Here is a 17,764-nt window from a genome sequence, read left to right as displayed (position 1 = left end):
TTGGATCCACAGGGTTACCTCACATTTTGTGGGTACAATCCATTTCTCCACAGCGGCCTATGTGTCAGTGTACCCTTATTTACAATGACCAACAAATAGCACTAAATGGGATCATTGACACTGGAGCTGATGCCACAGTAATTTCTCAAGCCAAATGGCCTCCGCAATGGCCACTGACTAATGTCTCTCAGACACTGGCTGGGATAGGGGGCACCGGTAACAGTCGTCAGAGTTTGGAACTAATTCGAATTCAAGGACCAGAGGGACATGCGGCTTCTGTTAAACCTTTTGTGCTACCTGTCCCTATGGTTTTGTGGGGACGTGATGTATTGTCACAATGGGGAATGTCTATCCAAACACATTTTTAGACAGGGCCATTGAAGTGCTCGACACCCTAAAAATAACCTGGAAAACTGATGCTCCTATTTGGGTGGATCAATGGCCCCTTCCTTTGGAAAAATTTCGCGCACTTCAAAACTTAGTCTCAGAACAACTGTCCAAAGGACACCTTGTACCTTCTACTAGCCCATGGAATTCACCAGTTTTTGTTATTAAAAAACAAACTGGCAAGTGGCGCTTGCTCCATGATCTCAGAAAAATTAATGATGCTATGGAAGATATGGGAGCCCTCCAACCCAGGCTCCCATCCCCGACTATGATCCCTCGACATTGGCATCTAACTGTCATAGATCTTAAAGATTGTTTTTTCAGTATCCCGTTGCATCCAGATGATGCCCCAAAATTTGCCTTTTCAATTCCAAGCATCAACATGCAAGCTCCGTTGCAGAGATATCAGTGGGTTGGACTGCCACAAGGTATGAAAAATAGCCCTACAATGTGTCAATGGTATGTTGCGAAAATACTCAGTCCTGTCCGAAATGCTATGCCTACTGTGTTATTGTATCATTATATGGATGGCCTTTTAGTGGCAGCACAACATCACGAAGTCATGGAGAAAGCTGTAGCCCTTGTCACAGATGCCATGAATTCGGCAGGTCTCTGTATAGCACCAGAAAAGGTCCAGAAGTTTCCCCCCTTGGAAATATCTGGGCTGGCGAATAAGAGCACAAACTATTGTTCCTCAACCATTGCAGATCAAAACCAATGTAAGAAACCTGCATGATGCACAGAAATTACTGGGAACAATAAATTGGGTTCGACCACTATTGGGAATTTCTAATACAGACTTGGGTCCTCTGTTTGAACTACTAAAAGGGGACACCAATCTTTGTTCTCCACGTAATCTTAACTCTGAAGCAGATACATCTTTACAAAAGGTTGCCTCAGCTATCGCTTCTCGACAGGCCCACCGATGGGCCCCTGAACTACCTTTTTACTTGATTATTTTAAACCCTGCTCGACAGCCTCATGCCCTGATATTTCAATGGGACCTTCAGAACTCAGACCCCTTGTTAATTATTGAATGGATCTTTTTACCTAACCAGTCTACAAAAACTATTTTGACACAACAGGAAACGTTTGCCTCTCTGATTGTTAAAGCTAGATCACGCCTGTTAACCTTATCAGGGAAGGATTTTGTCTGCATTTGTCTACCAATTACAACAGTATACTTACAATGGCTTTATCAGCAATCAGACACCTTTGTTATGGCACTTGCCGACTATACGGGTCAAATAACTTCCCATCCACCTTCACACAAACTGTTTAACATTGACTTTCGTCTGATGTTAAAACCCAAAAGAAGCAAACAACCTTTACAGGCGCTTACTGTCTTTACAGATGGATCAGGCAAATCACATAAATCTGTTCTGCTATGGTGGGATGATCAACGGAGACGATGGGACTCGGACATAGAGACAGTCTCCGGTTCACCTCAAATAGTAGAACTGAATGCAGTTGTTCACGTTTTCCGAAAATGGAACGTACCGCTCAACCTTGTTACTGAGTCAGCTTATGATGCAGGTCTTGTTACACGAGCCGAAGCTTCTGTGCTGCGGAATGTTTCACATTCACAACTTTTTACCCTGTTACAGGAACTTATTTTCCTTTTGGACTCTCGATCTGCGCCTTATTTTGTTATGCATATTAGGTCTCACACCTCACTACCTGGTTTTCTTGCAGAAGGCAATCGACGAGCTGATCTATTGACGTTACCAGTTCAAGTACTGCCAGACCGCATTGCACAAGCTAAACTGAGTCACTTTTTTTTCCATCAAAATGCTGGAGCTCTTAAACGACAGTTTGACCTTACTTCTCAACAAGCGTCAAATATTCTTGCTGTCTGTCCTGATTGTCAAAAACATTCTTTCCCATCAATTGCTGCAGGAGTTAACCCTAGAGGATTACAAAGCCTACAATTATGGCAAACAGATGGCACACATGATTCTGAATTTGGTAACCTTAAATATATCCACTCTTCCATTGGTACATTTTCAGGTGCCTTGTTTGCCTCTTGTTCACACAGGAGAAAAGGCACGAGATGTTCGTAGACATTTAATGCGTGCTTTTGCTACTTTGGGTATTCTCTCAAAGATACAGACAGATAATGGTCCAGCTTATGTTTCAACAACTATAAAAAACCTTTGTTGCCCTATGGGGTATAACTCACATTCCTGGCATTCCTCATTCCCCCACCGGTCAATCTCTCATTGAACGGTCTCATCAGCCTCTAAAACGTCTATTACCACAACAAAAAGGGGGAAAGGGAATGGGAACGGCTATTCCGGAGGAACGGTTACAGAAAGCATTGTATGTTTTCAATTTTTTAAATTGTTCTTTAATAGATAACAACCCACCGATAGTTCGACATTTTACTGCAAATACCTCCTTCGAGGCACGGGTTAAAGCCCCGATATTGGTTCAAGATCCAGAAACAGGTAAAATTATGGGACCATATCCTCTTGTTACATGGGGAAAAGGTTATGCTTGTGTCTCCACAGAAAAAGGACCCAGATGGATCCCAGCAAAGAATGTACGACCTTTCCGTGAACCTTTACCGCAGACAACTGATACCGACACCGACCCTACAGAATGAAATAAAAACTGCGTGATGATTTCTGTTTTGTATTAATGTCAGGTAACCAAATTCAGGATATAGCATCTAGATTTCGCTTTTTACAGTGCTTGGAACGGACAATATTGCCCTGGATCAAACCACTTAACAAAGGTAATACGTTTGGACCAGACCAGATCCCCAACGCACTGACGGCACCACTAGCAGATATTATCTTCCATTGCATCAACTTTCAATGACACTCTCATGAACCAGATTGGACAGCGTCTCGATTTCTACAGTTATGTTGCTATGAACATGGACCATCTTGTCGACCGTGGATCAAGATTCATTGTGAACTCTGTGATCACGATCGCTGGCGAGTTGTAAGACTAAGGGACAAATGGGGTCATTGGATGTGTTCTGAGTGTAATAATCAAATATTAAGGTTTAATCATATACAGTGGGCCGAACGTTTTATGGGAAAACCTCTTTTGGAATTAGAGGGAGTTATAGGGTTAGGTTCTGAGATTTTGCCAAACTTAGTTTTTGCTAGAAGTATGGGCTATCGCACGGTTGTTGTTTCAATATATTGTATTAGCAAGCAGAATTTATATTATTAACAAGAACATTATTGTAGGATTAGAGTGTGGACAATCAATTGCAGTGCCTCGGTCGTGGACAGTACGACCAGAAGAATGGCTGGTTGCAAAACGACAATGGAAAAAGAAAAAGAGAAAGAAGCATTGTCAGTAATATGGATAATGATGTTCATACCTGGACCTTGGCCTATTGAAGGTAGCTCTTATCCCCCTTTTCTACCAAAGGTAAACGTTTGGGTCACGTTGGCGAACTTGACTGGACAGGATACTCTGTGTCTTGCTATGGCCACTCTGGATCAGCCTTTTTCCACATGTCTTGTGGGCTTACCATTAGATGAATGGCCTATACCTAAAAACCTTCAAAGTCTTTTTCCACCCAAAAACGTATCAAAACATGTGACAGACAATTGGGATGTATGGATACCCCATCTCCCACTGGCTACTCTGGAACCGCAGGAAATTGAACTCCTTGGTTCAGTAAAAATGGATTTTTGCATAAAATTTAACTACACGGGAAAGAATCAATCTAGGGCATGGGACGTTTCCCCTATTCATCCTGGTTTTAGAAATGCAAGTATCTGGTGTAATTACACTGCTAACAACTTGTCTAAATCCAGCAATGCTCTGCTCTCACTACCTGCTGGAGTATTTTTTATTTGTGGTGATCGAGCATGGCCTGTCATTCCTTCTCATATAAAAGAAGGTCCGTGTAGCTTAGGGTGACTTTCCGTCCCGACTCCTAACACATCTATGATTTTACAACATCGCTACTCTCGAAGGACAAAGCGTGGCGTTCATGCATTTGCCTCCGATTGTGATGATAACATGCAATTTTGGTCCTTTGGCCAACGCTTTATTGCATCTCTTCTGTTGCCTGGAGCTGCTGCAGGAAAGGCTCTAGCAACATTAGATAAGCTTGGCTGTTGGCTTGCCAAACAAACTAATGCCACAAGCAGTGCATTGTCTGGCCTTTTATTAGATGTTGATAGTGTTCGCCATGCGACATTACAAAATAGAGCTGCAATAGATTTTTTGCTTCTGGCACAAGGTCATGGTTGTGAAGAGTTTGAAGGGATGTGTTGCATGAACCTTTCAGATCATTCGGAATCAATTCATGCTAGCATCCAAAGATTGAAGGATGGAGTTTCTCATCTTCAACGAAGTGATACTTGGGACTGGTTAGATAAACTGTTCAGTGGTTGGGGCATTTCAGGATGGTTAAGAAGTTTAGTGAAGATGATTATATATGCTTTAGATGCTTTTTTGTTTGTTTTATTACTTATACCTTGTCTTTTACAATGCTTACACAAATTAATAACTCGTTCAATTTCAGGGGTTCTTTTTGTGCAACAGGAAGGGGGAGATGTAGGACAAGGCCTCAAGGACAAGAGTCCAAGTACTGATAGCCTGATGAATAGAGACTTGCTAGAACTTGTAGGGCACAAGCCCTGGGAACCAAGGAACAAGCTAACTGCAGACCCCTGAGCCGTTACAGTTGAGGAGGCAACCAGACGGACAGAGAAACAAGTACCCAGATAAGGGAACGGATAGCGCCGATATGTAACTTTGTTAATCAAGAAAGCCGCCTAGAAAGAAACCCCCCAGTTTTGGAATAGAAATTGTTGCTATGTCAAGGTAAACTAATCAGTTCCTATTGTTCTACCGGTGTGCCTTAAATATCAGCCAATCAGTGTTTTTTACGCTTAAGATTTAACCAATCAGTGTGTAATATGTAGAAGGTAGAAACGTATATAATTGTAAGAAAATCACTAATAAATGGACAACTTGCTTGCATCATAGCTGCATCCCATCTCTTCATTCGCCGCAAACAGTGGGGCTGGGGAGGTGAGAAGTGAGGCTGTCCACGCAGTGTTTAGCTCCAGGGACTGCTTTTCCCACCTCTGCACAACTCCTCAGGAGGCATGCTGCATCAATAGCAATTGGAAACCTCTACTATCACTTCTCCATAGTGGTCATTACCTGCCTTCCTCTTTAACTATACTTCTGAAACTTATTAAGTGTTCAAGCCTTGAAGACCAGATGTCCCTGATGGAAGAGACAGGGCTCAAAAGGGCTTTCTGTCTCGTCATGAGCCCAGGGTGTCTGTGGTGCTGTGGACTTCAGGTGTTCAGAGGAGACTGAAGAAACCTCTCAAGAACACCAAGTCAGGAGCAAAGCCCACAGCCCCTGGAAGCGTTAATGGGCCCCGCTGAGGGCCATGGCTGAGAAAGCCTCCCCATGGCCTTGTTAGAGCCCATCCTTGGAGGCTGTGAGTGCAGGAAGGCAAAGGCGCTGTGCAGGCAGCTCTGCTGCTGAGCAAAGCCTTGGCTTGCTTGATGAAGCAGAAAGGCCATCCGTGACCTGCAGCCTGTGGGGAGGTCGGTGCTGTCCCTCACACAGGGCTCAGGGCTCTTCCTGGGGACCATGGAAGGTGGGCATCCAATGCCCAGTGAAGGACAGCAATGGCACAGCAACTTCCAGCTTCCCCATGGGGCCGCAAGGAGGCAACGATGCCCCCGTGCCGTGAGGACATCATGTCTTGTCATGGCCCTCAGAGGCAGAGACAGCTGCCACAGCCAAGGGGACACAGACCTGGGTTCTACTGGTGCCTTCCAGCCTTGCCAGTGCCCTCTGCCATCCCCACCATAGGCTGTCCTGCATGGTTGGAGCCCTGCCCCTGTTTCCCTGCAGGCTGTAGGCACCATCTCGCTGCCCTGCCTTGCTCTCACCCCAACATTGCCATACCTTCGCTGAGGTACCTCCACTCTCACCGGCTGTTCCTTGAAACACAAACCATGGGCTGATCCAGGCTCCCTCTGGCTGAGCCCTCGCACCGCAGCAGGACCCCTGCAGTGACAGTTCTTCCTCCCGATAGCCACTCTCCATTTGCAACATTACACTTTGTGAAATCTTTTCCTCTCTCCTCTTTTTTCCCACTACGCAGGAAAACTTTACCACCTCAGGAACTACCCTCCAAACCTAACTCAATAGCTATTTTTGGTGGTCTTTCCCCTCAAAAAAGTGAAGTCACCTCCACATGGTCTTCTAAACCACATGGCTGCTGCTGGCCTTTCAGCTTCTCCCAGAGACGTGACCAAGCCACATGCCTGCTGCTGTCCTGTCATGTCCACAGGCAAAATGGACATGACAGCCTGTACCCCAGCCCTTTTCCTGGAGAGGTCCTGTGCTGTAGCTTGGCAGAAGGACTTTCCCAGCCATGTTCCTGTTGCTGGCCTATCACCTCCAGAGACAGGACTGACCTCACAGGCCCCTTCACAGCCAGGCACGTCCTCCTGCATGAGGAGTTCCTGAGAATCAGCTGTCCTCCTCATAACACACCCCTCCGTCACCCTCATTCTAACCCATGACCTGGCCACAGAAAAGCAGCCTTGTTTCATTCAGATTTCTCAAATGCATTTCCCACAAGCCATTTGTGTGGAGAAATATTCTTCACATGAACTTCCGTAGTTGTGTTGACATTTTTTATATATGCTCTTATAGCTGTATGGCTTTTTTTTCCAGGTTGGACTGACCTCTGGAGATCATTGTATCCAGCCCGCCAACTGAAGCAGGGTGAGCTGGACCAGCTTGCTCAGCAACGTGTCTCGGTAGGCTTGCAATAAATCACAGAAGCATAAGAACAGAGAATCATTTAGGTTGGAAAAGACCTTAAAGGCCATCAAATTCAACCATTACCTCAGGGCAGCCAATTCCATCACTGAATCATGTCCCGAAGCACTGTGTCCATGTATTTCTGAAACATCTCCAGGGCTGGTGATTCCCCCAGCTCCCTGGGCAGCCTGTTCCAATGCTTGACCATCCTTGCAGTGAAGATGTTTTTCCTCATATGCAATCTAAACCTCTCCTGGTATAACTAGAGGCTATTTCCTCTTGTTCTGTCACTTGTTATGTGGCAGAAGAGACCTACCCCCACTCATCTACAACCTCCTTTCAGGTAACTCTAGAGAGCAGTAAGATCCCTCCTGAGTCTCCTCTTCTCCAGAGTAAAACCTCTTTTCCAAAGAAAACCGTCTTTTCAGACACTCTTCAACAGACCAGGCCTCCAAACCCTTCACCACCTTTGTTGCCCTTCTTGGACATGATCCTCGGCGTTTCTCTTGCAGTGAGGGGCCCAAAATGGAAACACAGTGTTCAAGGTGTGGCTTCAGCAGTGCTGAGTACAGGGGGTCCATCACTGCCCTGGTCCTGCTGGCCACACTCTTTCTGATACCAGACAGGATGCTATTGGCCTTCTTGGCCACCCGGGCACACTGATGGCTCATGCTCAACCATCTGTCAACCCTCACCCTCAGGGTGCTTCCCCAGCAGGCAGCCTTCCAGCCACTCTGGCCCAAGCCTGTAGCCTTGTGTGGGGCTGTTGTGACCCAAGTACAGAACTGGCACTTCTCCTGGTTGAACTTCATACAACTGGACTCATCCAAATGATCCAACCTGTGCAGATGCCTCCTGCAGAGCTTTACTGCCCTCATGGAGATCAACACTGCCACGCAACTTGATGTTGTATGCAAACTCACTGAAAGTGCACTCAATCCCCTTGTCTGGGTCACTGATGAAGTTCTGAAACAGGACTGGCCCCAGCACTGAGCCCTGGGGAACGCCACTCCTTATGGGCCATCGTCACCTGGATGTCACTCCATTTACTACCCCTCTTGGGGCTTGGCTGTCCAGCCAGCTCTAACCCAGCATGGAGAACACCCACCGAAGCCATGAGCAGCCAGTTTCTCCAGGAGAATGCAGTGGGAGGTGGAGCCAAAAGGCTTTCCTAAGGTCCAGGTAGACAGCATCCACAGCCTTTCCCTCATCCACTGGGCAGGTCACCTTGTCCCAGCAGGAGATCAGGTTCATCAGGCAGGACCTGCCTTTCATAAACCCATGCAGGCTGGTCCTGACCTCCTGGTTTTCCTGCGGCTCCTGTGCGATGGCGCTCAGGATGATCAGCTCCACAACCTTCCCTGGCACTAAGATCAGGTTGACAGGCCTGTAGTTATCCCGATCCTCCCTCCTACCCTTCTTGTAGGTGGGCACCACTTGACTAACATTCAGCCTTCTTGGGCCTCCCCAGTTAGCCAGCACTGTTGAAAGTCATCGCTGTGCTGAGGCAATAGAGAAACAGACCAATGATTTTCAAAGTGTCCCTGCATCACGGGATGTCCATTGTCAAGGACACAATCAAAAGCACCTTGTCCTTTCTGGGTATGAGGTTCACCGGAACCACATGTCCTCTGGGGCTGCAGAGGCATCACTGGCAGCAATGCCTTCTCCTGCAGCACTGCACAGTCCAGCCCTGCATGTCTCTGGTCCCAGGGACAGCATGGATTGCTCTCCTTAGGGACATCTCATTTCACCTTCACAGTGACCTCTGCCCACCACCCCAGCATGCGCTGCAGCCAAACATTTTGCTGGCGTGTGACCTTGGACACTTGGTACCCATTATTATTTTTGTTGTTACATGTCTGAGCTTGGCCCAGGTGACACAGGTGTGGTTCAGGGTAACTCTGCTCTGAAATAACCTAAATCAGGGAGAGGAAGGGGAAAAGTCTTATTTAAGCAGCGTGAGGAAGCCTTAGGATCAATAACCTCACATCTTCTTGGGGAATTTAGAGATCCTGTGTGTTTACATGGCAGGGGTTTGGGAGTGGTTTGGAGGTGTTTGTAGGGCTGGCAGAGGTGAGAAGAGACCAAGAGCTGACTCCATGGCCATAACAGCCACTTTCATTTGACTCCAAAATGGACCAGCCCCTGCCCAAACCTGAGCCAATAAGCAATTCTAGTGGCACCTCTGTGATCCCCTATGGCAGAAAGGACAAAACACAACGGGAGAGGAGTGAGAATTATGTGAGAGAACAACCCTATAGACATCAAGGTGAGTGAAGAAGGAGGGGAGCAGCGAGACAGAGGCTTGGTGGGATCCTGCAAGCCAGTGGTCAAGTAACCACCCGCCGACAGTCACAGGGCAGCACAGTGACAATGCTCCTTTAGGTGTCTGCAGGTTCTTTGCATCGGCATTCTAGCACAGCTGCCAGATGGGCCAGCAGCTGTGATGCTCCCCTGGATCTGAAACCCTGCATCATTCGTGTCCACCTTGGTTCTAGGAGCAAAGAAACGGTGGAGTCTCATCTCCCAGGGGGAGTGAGGCAGGAGAGCAGCAGAGTGCAGGCCCCAGGTCACACACTGGCAGGCTGTGGCCTGTGCAGAAGGAGGGAACGCTCCTTCGGGTGCCCTGGAATTGCCCCACAAGCATAAACTCCATTTTCAATGTTGGACCTGTTGGAGGCTGCTGTCCTTGCCGAGCAGCTGTGCTGAGCTCTGCCACCTGCCCTGGCACTTGGTTCCCTCAGTGTCACAGCTCTGTCTGCAACAGGACGGGCTCCAGCTGCCTCTGCGTGGGCCCCTGGCTGAGGGCACTGCTGCACATCTGGGCTGAAGCCCCCCAGCTGTGGCACCAGCCCAGCTCTGCCTGGCCATAAGGCAACCTGGTACCAAGTGTCCCCGAGCCCGTGGGTGCAAAGGCTTTGCTTCAGAGCAGAGACATGGCCTGGGCAAAGGAGAGCTGAGTCTTGAGCCCTCGGACTGTGCAATGAAGTGCTGCAATGGGCTCTGCAGGGCTTACTGAAGCACTGAGGACATCCTCCCTGCCCTGCCTGCAGAACCACCAGACACACACGTACACACACGCTCCTTTAGGAGTACTTGGATCCTTTGCTGCAGCCTTACTGGCGTCCTGTCTAGGAATGGGTTAACAAAAGTTGATGCTCATGCAGAAAACTTTTTCTAGTAAGGGAATTGCCAGTGCTGGAAATAAGTGTGTCCCCCCAGGTGAGGCAAGGCCCATGAGGGATTGCCTCATCCTGCTGCCCAGCAGGTTCCCCTGCAGCCCCAGGGACAGCTGGAGGGAGCCCAGAGGGGCAGAGGAGGGAGGCAGGGAGAGCTCAAAAGCAGCCCTTGGTGGGAGGCTGCTGAGAGCTCCCTGCTGGAGAAATCTGCAGAGCCCTTGAGCGGGTAAGTGTGTGGCTGCAGGGCAATGCCTCTGCAGTTGCTAGCCGGGTCTGCAGCAGCTGGGGCCCCCCCAGCCTGTGGGACCGTGTGGGAGCCTTTTGCTGTGGAGGAGGCCAGTGTGCTGCAGAGCAGGGCTTCCCTGCTGCAGCGTGGGAGGGCCAGGGCATGTGGGCTGCCTTGTGCCAGGGCCGGCTGCAGGGCTGTGAAGGTGGCTGTGCAGGCAGGGGTGCCCAGGGCTGTCCTTGCCAGCAGGGTCCCTGCAGCCGCGGGGGCTGTGTGCTGGGGCAGGGGCTCTGCCGCCTGCCAGGGGCAGCTCTCAGCCTGCCGGGGGGCTCCCCACAGCTCTGGGGGCGTATGGACTGAGCCCCGAGAGGGAAGGATCTCTCTGCTGTTGAGAGTGTGCTGCATGGCTGAGCGCTGCTTACAAGGATAGGTTACCCTCAGAATGTGTCTGGATGAGACTTTTCGTATCGAAGGTCAGCGCAGGGATTGCTATGATAAATCCAGGGCTCTCCTCAATCTGTGTTTTCAGCTTTCTGTTGTTGGGGGCAGGAGAGGGAAGGCAGAAATGTTAATGGAGATCTCGAGTTTGAAGATGTCCCTGAGACTGCCAGCTGTAACTCTGAGTGATGAGGAGGTCTGCCAGGAGCCTCCTGAAGTGCCCTCAGCCACTCCTCCGCCTATGAACAGCAGCAGCAGCACCTTTGCTGGAGCCATCAGGGTGGTTCTGAGCTGCCCTTTTCCCCCTGCGGACAGGACCCTGCGCCCAGCCAGTGCCCTGCAGAGAGGCACGTTTGTGCGGGGCCAGTGCACAGAGGCAGAGATGTGGTCTGTGAGCGCTGACAGGGAAAGACCTGGCACAGGGAGATACCTCCCACAAGGAAAATCTCCTGACATCCAGGATATTGCAAGGACTGGTAGGAAACTTCAGACAGAATTGTTGTTGAAAGCAGAATCAGAAAGCTCTCTCTGACCATGTGCAGTGCAGACCCCTTTCTCTGAGGCATCCCCCTGGCTGCTCTCCCCCCAGCAAAGCCTCTGCCCTCAGGGCTGGGGGTCCCGAGGTGTGAGCCACCCCCTCTGCAGCCAGAGCTCCAGCAGAGCCGCGGTGCAGCTCTGCAGCCACGTGCCCCGGTCCCTCTGCAGAGCACAGGGGCTGAGAGCAGCTGCCCGGCAATGTTGGTGTGTGGGAGGTGGCGAGCAGAGCTGGGCAAGGGCAGCGCTGCCCTCAGTGCCTGGCACGCTCGCCCTGGACACTCTTACCTAGACCGTCAGTGCAATTTTACTTCTTTCTCTGCCTTTTGGGGTTAGTTTTATTCTCTAGCTCTTGCTGTCAGGCTCTCTGGGGATGGGTGTTTCAGCTGCAGAGTCACACTCTGACCTTGTGGGTCCTCTCCTGCAGGTGTGTCCATGGGAACAAGTGTCCCAGCTTTCCTCTCACCTGTGGGGCTGTGGGCAATGCCCTATGTGGGGCTGGGCAATGGGCTGGTTCTCCCTGAACCTGATGCTCTTGTTAGGGCACTTGGCTACCTCCTTGAAGTTCCCTTCCAAGCAGTGAGTTGCCCTCCAGAATGGAAACCTGTCCCCTCGCACCCATTAGTGATCTGAAAGCCCCACGTAGAGGCGTAGAGTTTCTGTGATGGAGAAAACGCTGTTGGGGTGGGTGAAATGAGCTGTGTATCCTTTGCTGTGGGTGGGATGCTGAGTTCTGATGAAAGCCTACAACCTTTACTGGTCTGTGGTGGGTCAGTCTGTTCTCAGCAGTGCCTTGTGGTATTTCAGGGTAACATGGGAGTGTGGCCACCATTCATCTCAGGAAGGTGCAAGCCCACAGAAACCGGGAACCAGCAGGACAGACCACCTCCCCTCACTGTGCACTCACCCACAGGCAATCCTCTTGCCTCACAGACCTCACTCTGTTCCACCTGAGGGCAGCAAAAATGCTCTGCTTTTCTGACATCCGAGAATACGCAACAGGAGAGATGGGGGGAGCTGTGAAAAAAACTAAAACTCCCTTAAAATGCCTTCACCCTTCCCGTTCCTTAGCACTGGCGCTGCAGACGCTGACCAGCCCTTCTGCGTTGGCACTGGTTTCACAGGACAAAGTTAAACACCAGGACTGGTCCCTGCCCCCACCCACTGCTGCAGAGTGGGGCTGGCTGGTCAAGAGCCCGTGGGCAGATGCCCTGCTCTTCATCGCCCACACGGCCAGCACCAAGCAGGGCTGCAGCCACACAGCTGCAGGAAGGTCTCCGAGAAAAGAGAGGGATGTCTGTGTGTGACGGGGGGATGGTCTGTGGGAAATGGCTTTGATTTTGCTTGCAGAAGTCTCCCCTAAATTATCACTGTCTTTTTCTCCTGTGACAGGATCATATGCCCAGAGGCAGCAGATGCCCAACAGCAGCTCCATCACCCAGTTCCTCCTCCTGGCATTTGCAGACACGCGGGAGCTGCAGCTCTTGCACTTCTGGCTCTCCCTGGGCATCTACCTGGCTGCCCTCATGGCCAACGGCCTCATCATCACCACCGTAGTGTGCGACCACCACCTGCACACCCCCATGTACTTCTTCCTCCTCAACCTCTCCCTCCTCGACCTGGGCTCCATCTCCACTATTGTCCCCAAAGCCATGGCCAACTCCCTCTGGGACACCAGGGACATCTCCTACTCAGGATGTGCAGCACAGCTCTTCCTGATTGTCTTTTTCCTTTCAGCAGAGTATTTTCTCCTCACCGTCATGGCCTATGACCGCTTTGTGGCCATCTGCCAGCCCCTGCACTACGGGACCCTGCTGGGCAGCAGAGCTTGTGTCCACATGGCAGCAGCTGCCTGGGCCAGTGGGTTTCTCTATGCTGCGCTGCACACGGCCAATACACTGTCACTGCCGCTCTGCCAAGGCAATGCCCTGGGACAGGTCTTCTGTGAAATCCCACAGATCCTCAAGCTCTCCTGCTCACACACCTACCTCAGGGAAGTGGGGCTAATTGTGGTAGGTGCCTTTTTATTCTTTGGGTGTTTTGTTTTCATTGTGCTGTCCTACGTGCAGATCTTCAGGGCTGTGCTGAGGATCCCCTCTGAGCAGGGACGGCACAAAGCCTTTTCCACGTGCCTCCCTCACCTGGCCGTGGTCTCCCTCTTTGTCAGCACTGGCACATTTGCCTACCTGAAGCCCCCCTCCATCTCCTCCCCATCCCTGGACCTGGTGGTGTCAGTTCTGTACTCGGTGGTGCCTCCAGCACTGAACCCCCTCATCTACAGCATGAGGAACCAGGAGCTCAAGGGTGCAATGTGCAAACTGATAGCTGGATCTTTTTCTGAAGGAATAAAATTATTAGTAGCATTTATAATGTAATTCATCACAGACCCAGACTGTCTTCTGAATTTGTTGTAGTTGCTCATGGTATTTCATTTCTGATAAAGGTGTCGTCCCCATTCTAATTCCTTCTGTGATTTTCTTTTCTGAAGGTGCCCTGCTCTCTCTTCATCTAACAAAGCCAAAGGGCCATTAAACCACTATGTTTTTCCTGGGATTCTTCCTTCCAAGGCCTTTCTGGAGCTGCAGGGACAGTTCCTGTATCCACAGACGGAGGGGAAAAGGTTCCTGGCATGGCAGCACTACCAGGGAACACCACCCCTTGGCTCTCCAGTGCTGTCCTCCTTCCACTTCCACACTCTCCTTCTGACCCCCTGCCTTGGTGTAAGGCCTGAGTGCTCTGGCAGCTTGGTCACCGCCGTGCTGCGTGGCAGTCCTGTGAGCGCAGGCAGGGGCAGGCAACGGGCACTCTGTGACGGTGCTGGCCTCCATCAAATGTTCTGGATTTGTGGAGACCACCTGAATGCAGCACTGCAACGTGCTTCCTTGAACCGAGGTCCCCGTGCCCATTGCTCATGACGAGGGCCATCTCCGCGAGGTGCCGAGCAGGGCGCGACACCCCCGGGCTGAGGTGCTGCCAGCCTCTGGCAGGGGCAGCAGGAGGCCAGGCAGTCACTGTGCCCGCTGCAGTGCTCTGCCTCCGCACGTGCCAGGGACGGGCTCGTGCCTCTGAGCACCCCTGTGTGCGTGAGGCTGGGGTTCAACCACGCCAGCAGTGCGTGAGGCCAGCTGAGGTGGGGACACCTCCCAGGGCACCGCCGTTCCTGTGTGTGACTGCAGGAACAAAGGCCACTGTCCCAGGGAGATTCATCTCACCCGCCTTGGGCAGGCTCATTGCAAGTGCCTCTGTCTGATCACGGCACCCTTTCTGGATGGTGCCCTCAAATGTGTCCGAGCAATCAGGGAGGTTCTGGGGTCCTGGCAAAAGGCAGACATCCAGCCTTTGTTCAGGAAAAGCAAGAAGGACAATTGGGAGAAATACAGGCTGGTCATCCTCACCGTAGTGTCTGGGGAAATGACGGTGGAAATACTCCTGCAGCCAGTTCCAGGTAGTTGTGGGACATCAAAGGGATTGCTGCACCCATACGTATTGAGGCAAGAAGGGGATGGTTTGTACCTGCACCTTTGCAAGGGGTTTGACTTTTTCTCCTGCACTTTCTGTATAGGCAGATGGGTGACTTCTGGAGTGAAGAAATGGAGGACACTGTGGGTGGGAAGTTGGCTGGCGGCTTGTGGCTATGTCTCGAGCTAGCTCAACGGCGTCAGGGAGCGAAACCCGACCTTGGGAGAGAGACACAGTTATGCTTGTTGGAAGGAAGCCATGGGAGCAAGAGGAGAACCTTGAAGATAGGGAGTGGTCTGCAGAGCTTGTGGCCTTGTAGATAAAGGGAGTTGCTGAGCTGCTGTGTCTGTAATAAAAAAAGAGCCCAGAGTGGAAAATTGCTGAGCACAGTTACAGGCTGACACGTCAGCCCCCTGCAAAGGTATAAAAGGCTTGCTTGATTTTAATAAAGTGTCTCCGAGGTGTCTTCAAGTGTCTTCGTGCCTTCAATCCGCTCCCAGAGTCGGTGCATCATACGCCACAGGGGCTCAAGACCAAATGTCACCAGTGGTCAAGTCCTCCTGGTGGCCACTGACTAGTGACATCTTCCAGTGCAAGCAGTTGGGCCAACTGTGTTGAATGTCTTGATTGTCTCCCAGTACAAGCTGACAAAGTGGCTTTTCAGACCCTTCTGTGGATGATGCCAAAGTGGGCAGAGCCCTTGAGAGATGCCATCCAGTTCATCCTGCCCTTGAGCAGGACAGCTGGACAAGGGGACTTTACAGGGGCCTCTCCCAACCTGAGATATTCTAGGACTCATTGACTCACTTCCCTGGAGAGCTCAGTTGGGATGGGATAGCAGGGGGAAGAAGGGAAAACAGAGGCGCAGAAGCAGAGACAAAACAGTGTCCAGTAGAAACAGAGCAGTTCCCCTGAGGACTGTTCTTCCACCCAAAAGGTAGGTAGGAAATCCATGAGATAAATTGGCTGAGAGAAGCTTCCCTTTATCTGCTGGGGTGCTGGGCCACGGGGAGGGTGACGGCTGAGGACGGTATCTCGTGGTCAGTTGTGTCTCAGGGACTCACATTCCAGCAGGAAGCCAATGGCTGTGACGGGGGCAGTGAGGCCAGTTCTGCCTGCGGAGGGGACAGCCCAACAGCAGCAATGTGCCTGGGAAAGGGGCGGTGAGGTCACCTCTGCCTGAAACAGCGCGTAGGGCAGCCCCTGACTCATGGCTGGGACACGTGCTGTTAAGCTCCATCTGCCCGTGTCTCGGGCAGGCCAGCAGAAGGCCCCTGGGTGGCACATGGGCTGTGAGATCCCCTCTGCCTAAGGACCTGGGCTCACTCCACCGAGGGGCTTCTTTCTTGCTTGTCACGTCGCTGCTGCCTGAGAACACGGCAGCACAGCAGCAGGCACACCGCTTGCTCGTGTCTATGCGAGAAGCTGAAAGGCTCGCAGCCTTGGAAGAGCGCGGTGAGGCCGTGGCATGGTCAGGGGAAAGGCCACCAGGAGGGTGACGGGTCGGGATGCCCGCCTGAAGGGTGGTTTCCCAGGTGGTGGAGCTTTCCTTGGAGGTAGGGAAGAGCAGGAGGGAGAAGCACTGCCACCCAGTGCAGCTGGGAAAGTGGAGACTGGAGGTCAGGAGGAGGAAATGTCACTCAAGGGCTTGTGCTGTGGTGGGAGACGTCGTCCAGAAGGAGTGTGAGATCAGTCCATGTGTGTGTGTTTGCAGGAACAGCGTGTGAGGGTGGTCAGACATCGGTGCATGTGTGGCAAGGGCAGGGTGAGAGCAAGGTGGGGAAGCCAGATGGGTGCCTGCAGCCTGCCGGGGAAAAGCAGCAGCCGTGGGACAGCGTAGGACAGCGTGAGATGGAAGGCAAAGGGCACGGGCAAGGCTGGAAGTCACCAAGAGAACCCAAGGGTTGTCCCCTTGCGTACGGCCATTGTCTCTGCCGTACAGAGTGCAGTTTATGGCACCTGCAGTGTCCTTGGCCATCTCTTCCACTCCTGTGGATCTCTTTATCACTGCCTTCCCCAGTTCAGCAGCCCCTCGCCAAGGAATAAACCACCCAGCAGAAGAGTGAAACCCAGTGGGTCTCTCTGTAAGGGGTGGTTGATTCTGCCTGTATCTCCGCAGGTAAGTTGTTCACCACCGACTGTTGTCCAGTGTCTCAGTCAGTCATATCAGGAAATATCCCACCATCTTGGTGGTACATCTACCCAGACCATCTTGGTGGTAACGCTTTTTGTGCTACACTGGCACATATCCAGCACCACCCAGTGCCCAGTGGAACGTTCCAGTACCTACTGCTAGTTAGTTCTGACAGCTTCATGAATTGCATTGAGCAATCACAATGTGGGTAGGGCCCCACAAAGAGCAGAGTTCCATTTTGGTGTGTCTTGGCTTCATTTTAGTAACACACTTCACACTGAGTGTGGATTCAGTATTGCCCAGGTCTGGAGGTCAGTCTCGTTCCAATGAGTGTATTTTGGTCTTAGCCACAAGTTATGCCCACTAGTCCCAAATGGGATGGGGATACCAGCTACAGGCATTCCTGCATGAGGACATTCAGGGAAATGGGTACCTACCCAACAATCACTCCTCCTTAACAGCATTCATCGATCCTTCCACCATTTTCAAATGAGTATTCCATGTCCATGACTCCTCCTGATCCCACCCAAGCTGAGGATTTAGCATACCACATCACAGGCCAAATTCTATACATCTGTAAAACATGTTTCAACATATATCTACAAAGGAGAGGCAAGTAGCAGA

At 51.1% G+C, this 17,764-nt stretch overlaps 1 protein-coding gene across 1 annotated transcript; it reads left to right on the top strand.

Annotated features, from left to right (window-relative positions):
• The first annotated feature begins 12,953 nt into the window (after positions 1–12,953).
• LOC121082083 (olfactory receptor 14C36-like) lies at positions 12,954–13,922 on the top strand. The gene has a single exon (XM_040581422.1). It carries the CDS (start codon positions 12,963–12,965, stop codon positions 13,920–13,922), a length of 960 nt encoding a protein of 319 aa, XP_040437356.1. The 5' UTR covers positions 12,954–12,962.
• Positions 13,923–17,764: the final 3,842 nt, after the last annotated feature.

The sequence above is a fragment of the Falco naumanni genome, unplaced genomic scaffold (genome assembly GCF_017639655.2).
Source record: "Falco naumanni isolate bFalNau1 unplaced genomic scaffold, bFalNau1.pat scaffold_264_arrow_pat_ctg1, whole genome shotgun sequence".
Classification (NCBI taxonomy): Eukaryota; Metazoa; Chordata; class Aves; order Falconiformes; family Falconidae; genus Falco; species Falco naumanni.
The sequence above is the reverse complement of the archived record's forward strand: the minus strand, read 5'-3'. Positions and strand labels throughout refer to the sequence as shown.

Coding starts and splice junctions, on each gene's coding strand:
- LOC121082083 (XM_040581422.1), top strand. CDS start 12,963: ATGCCCAACAGCAGCTCCATCACCCAGTTCCTCCTCCTGGCATTTGCA.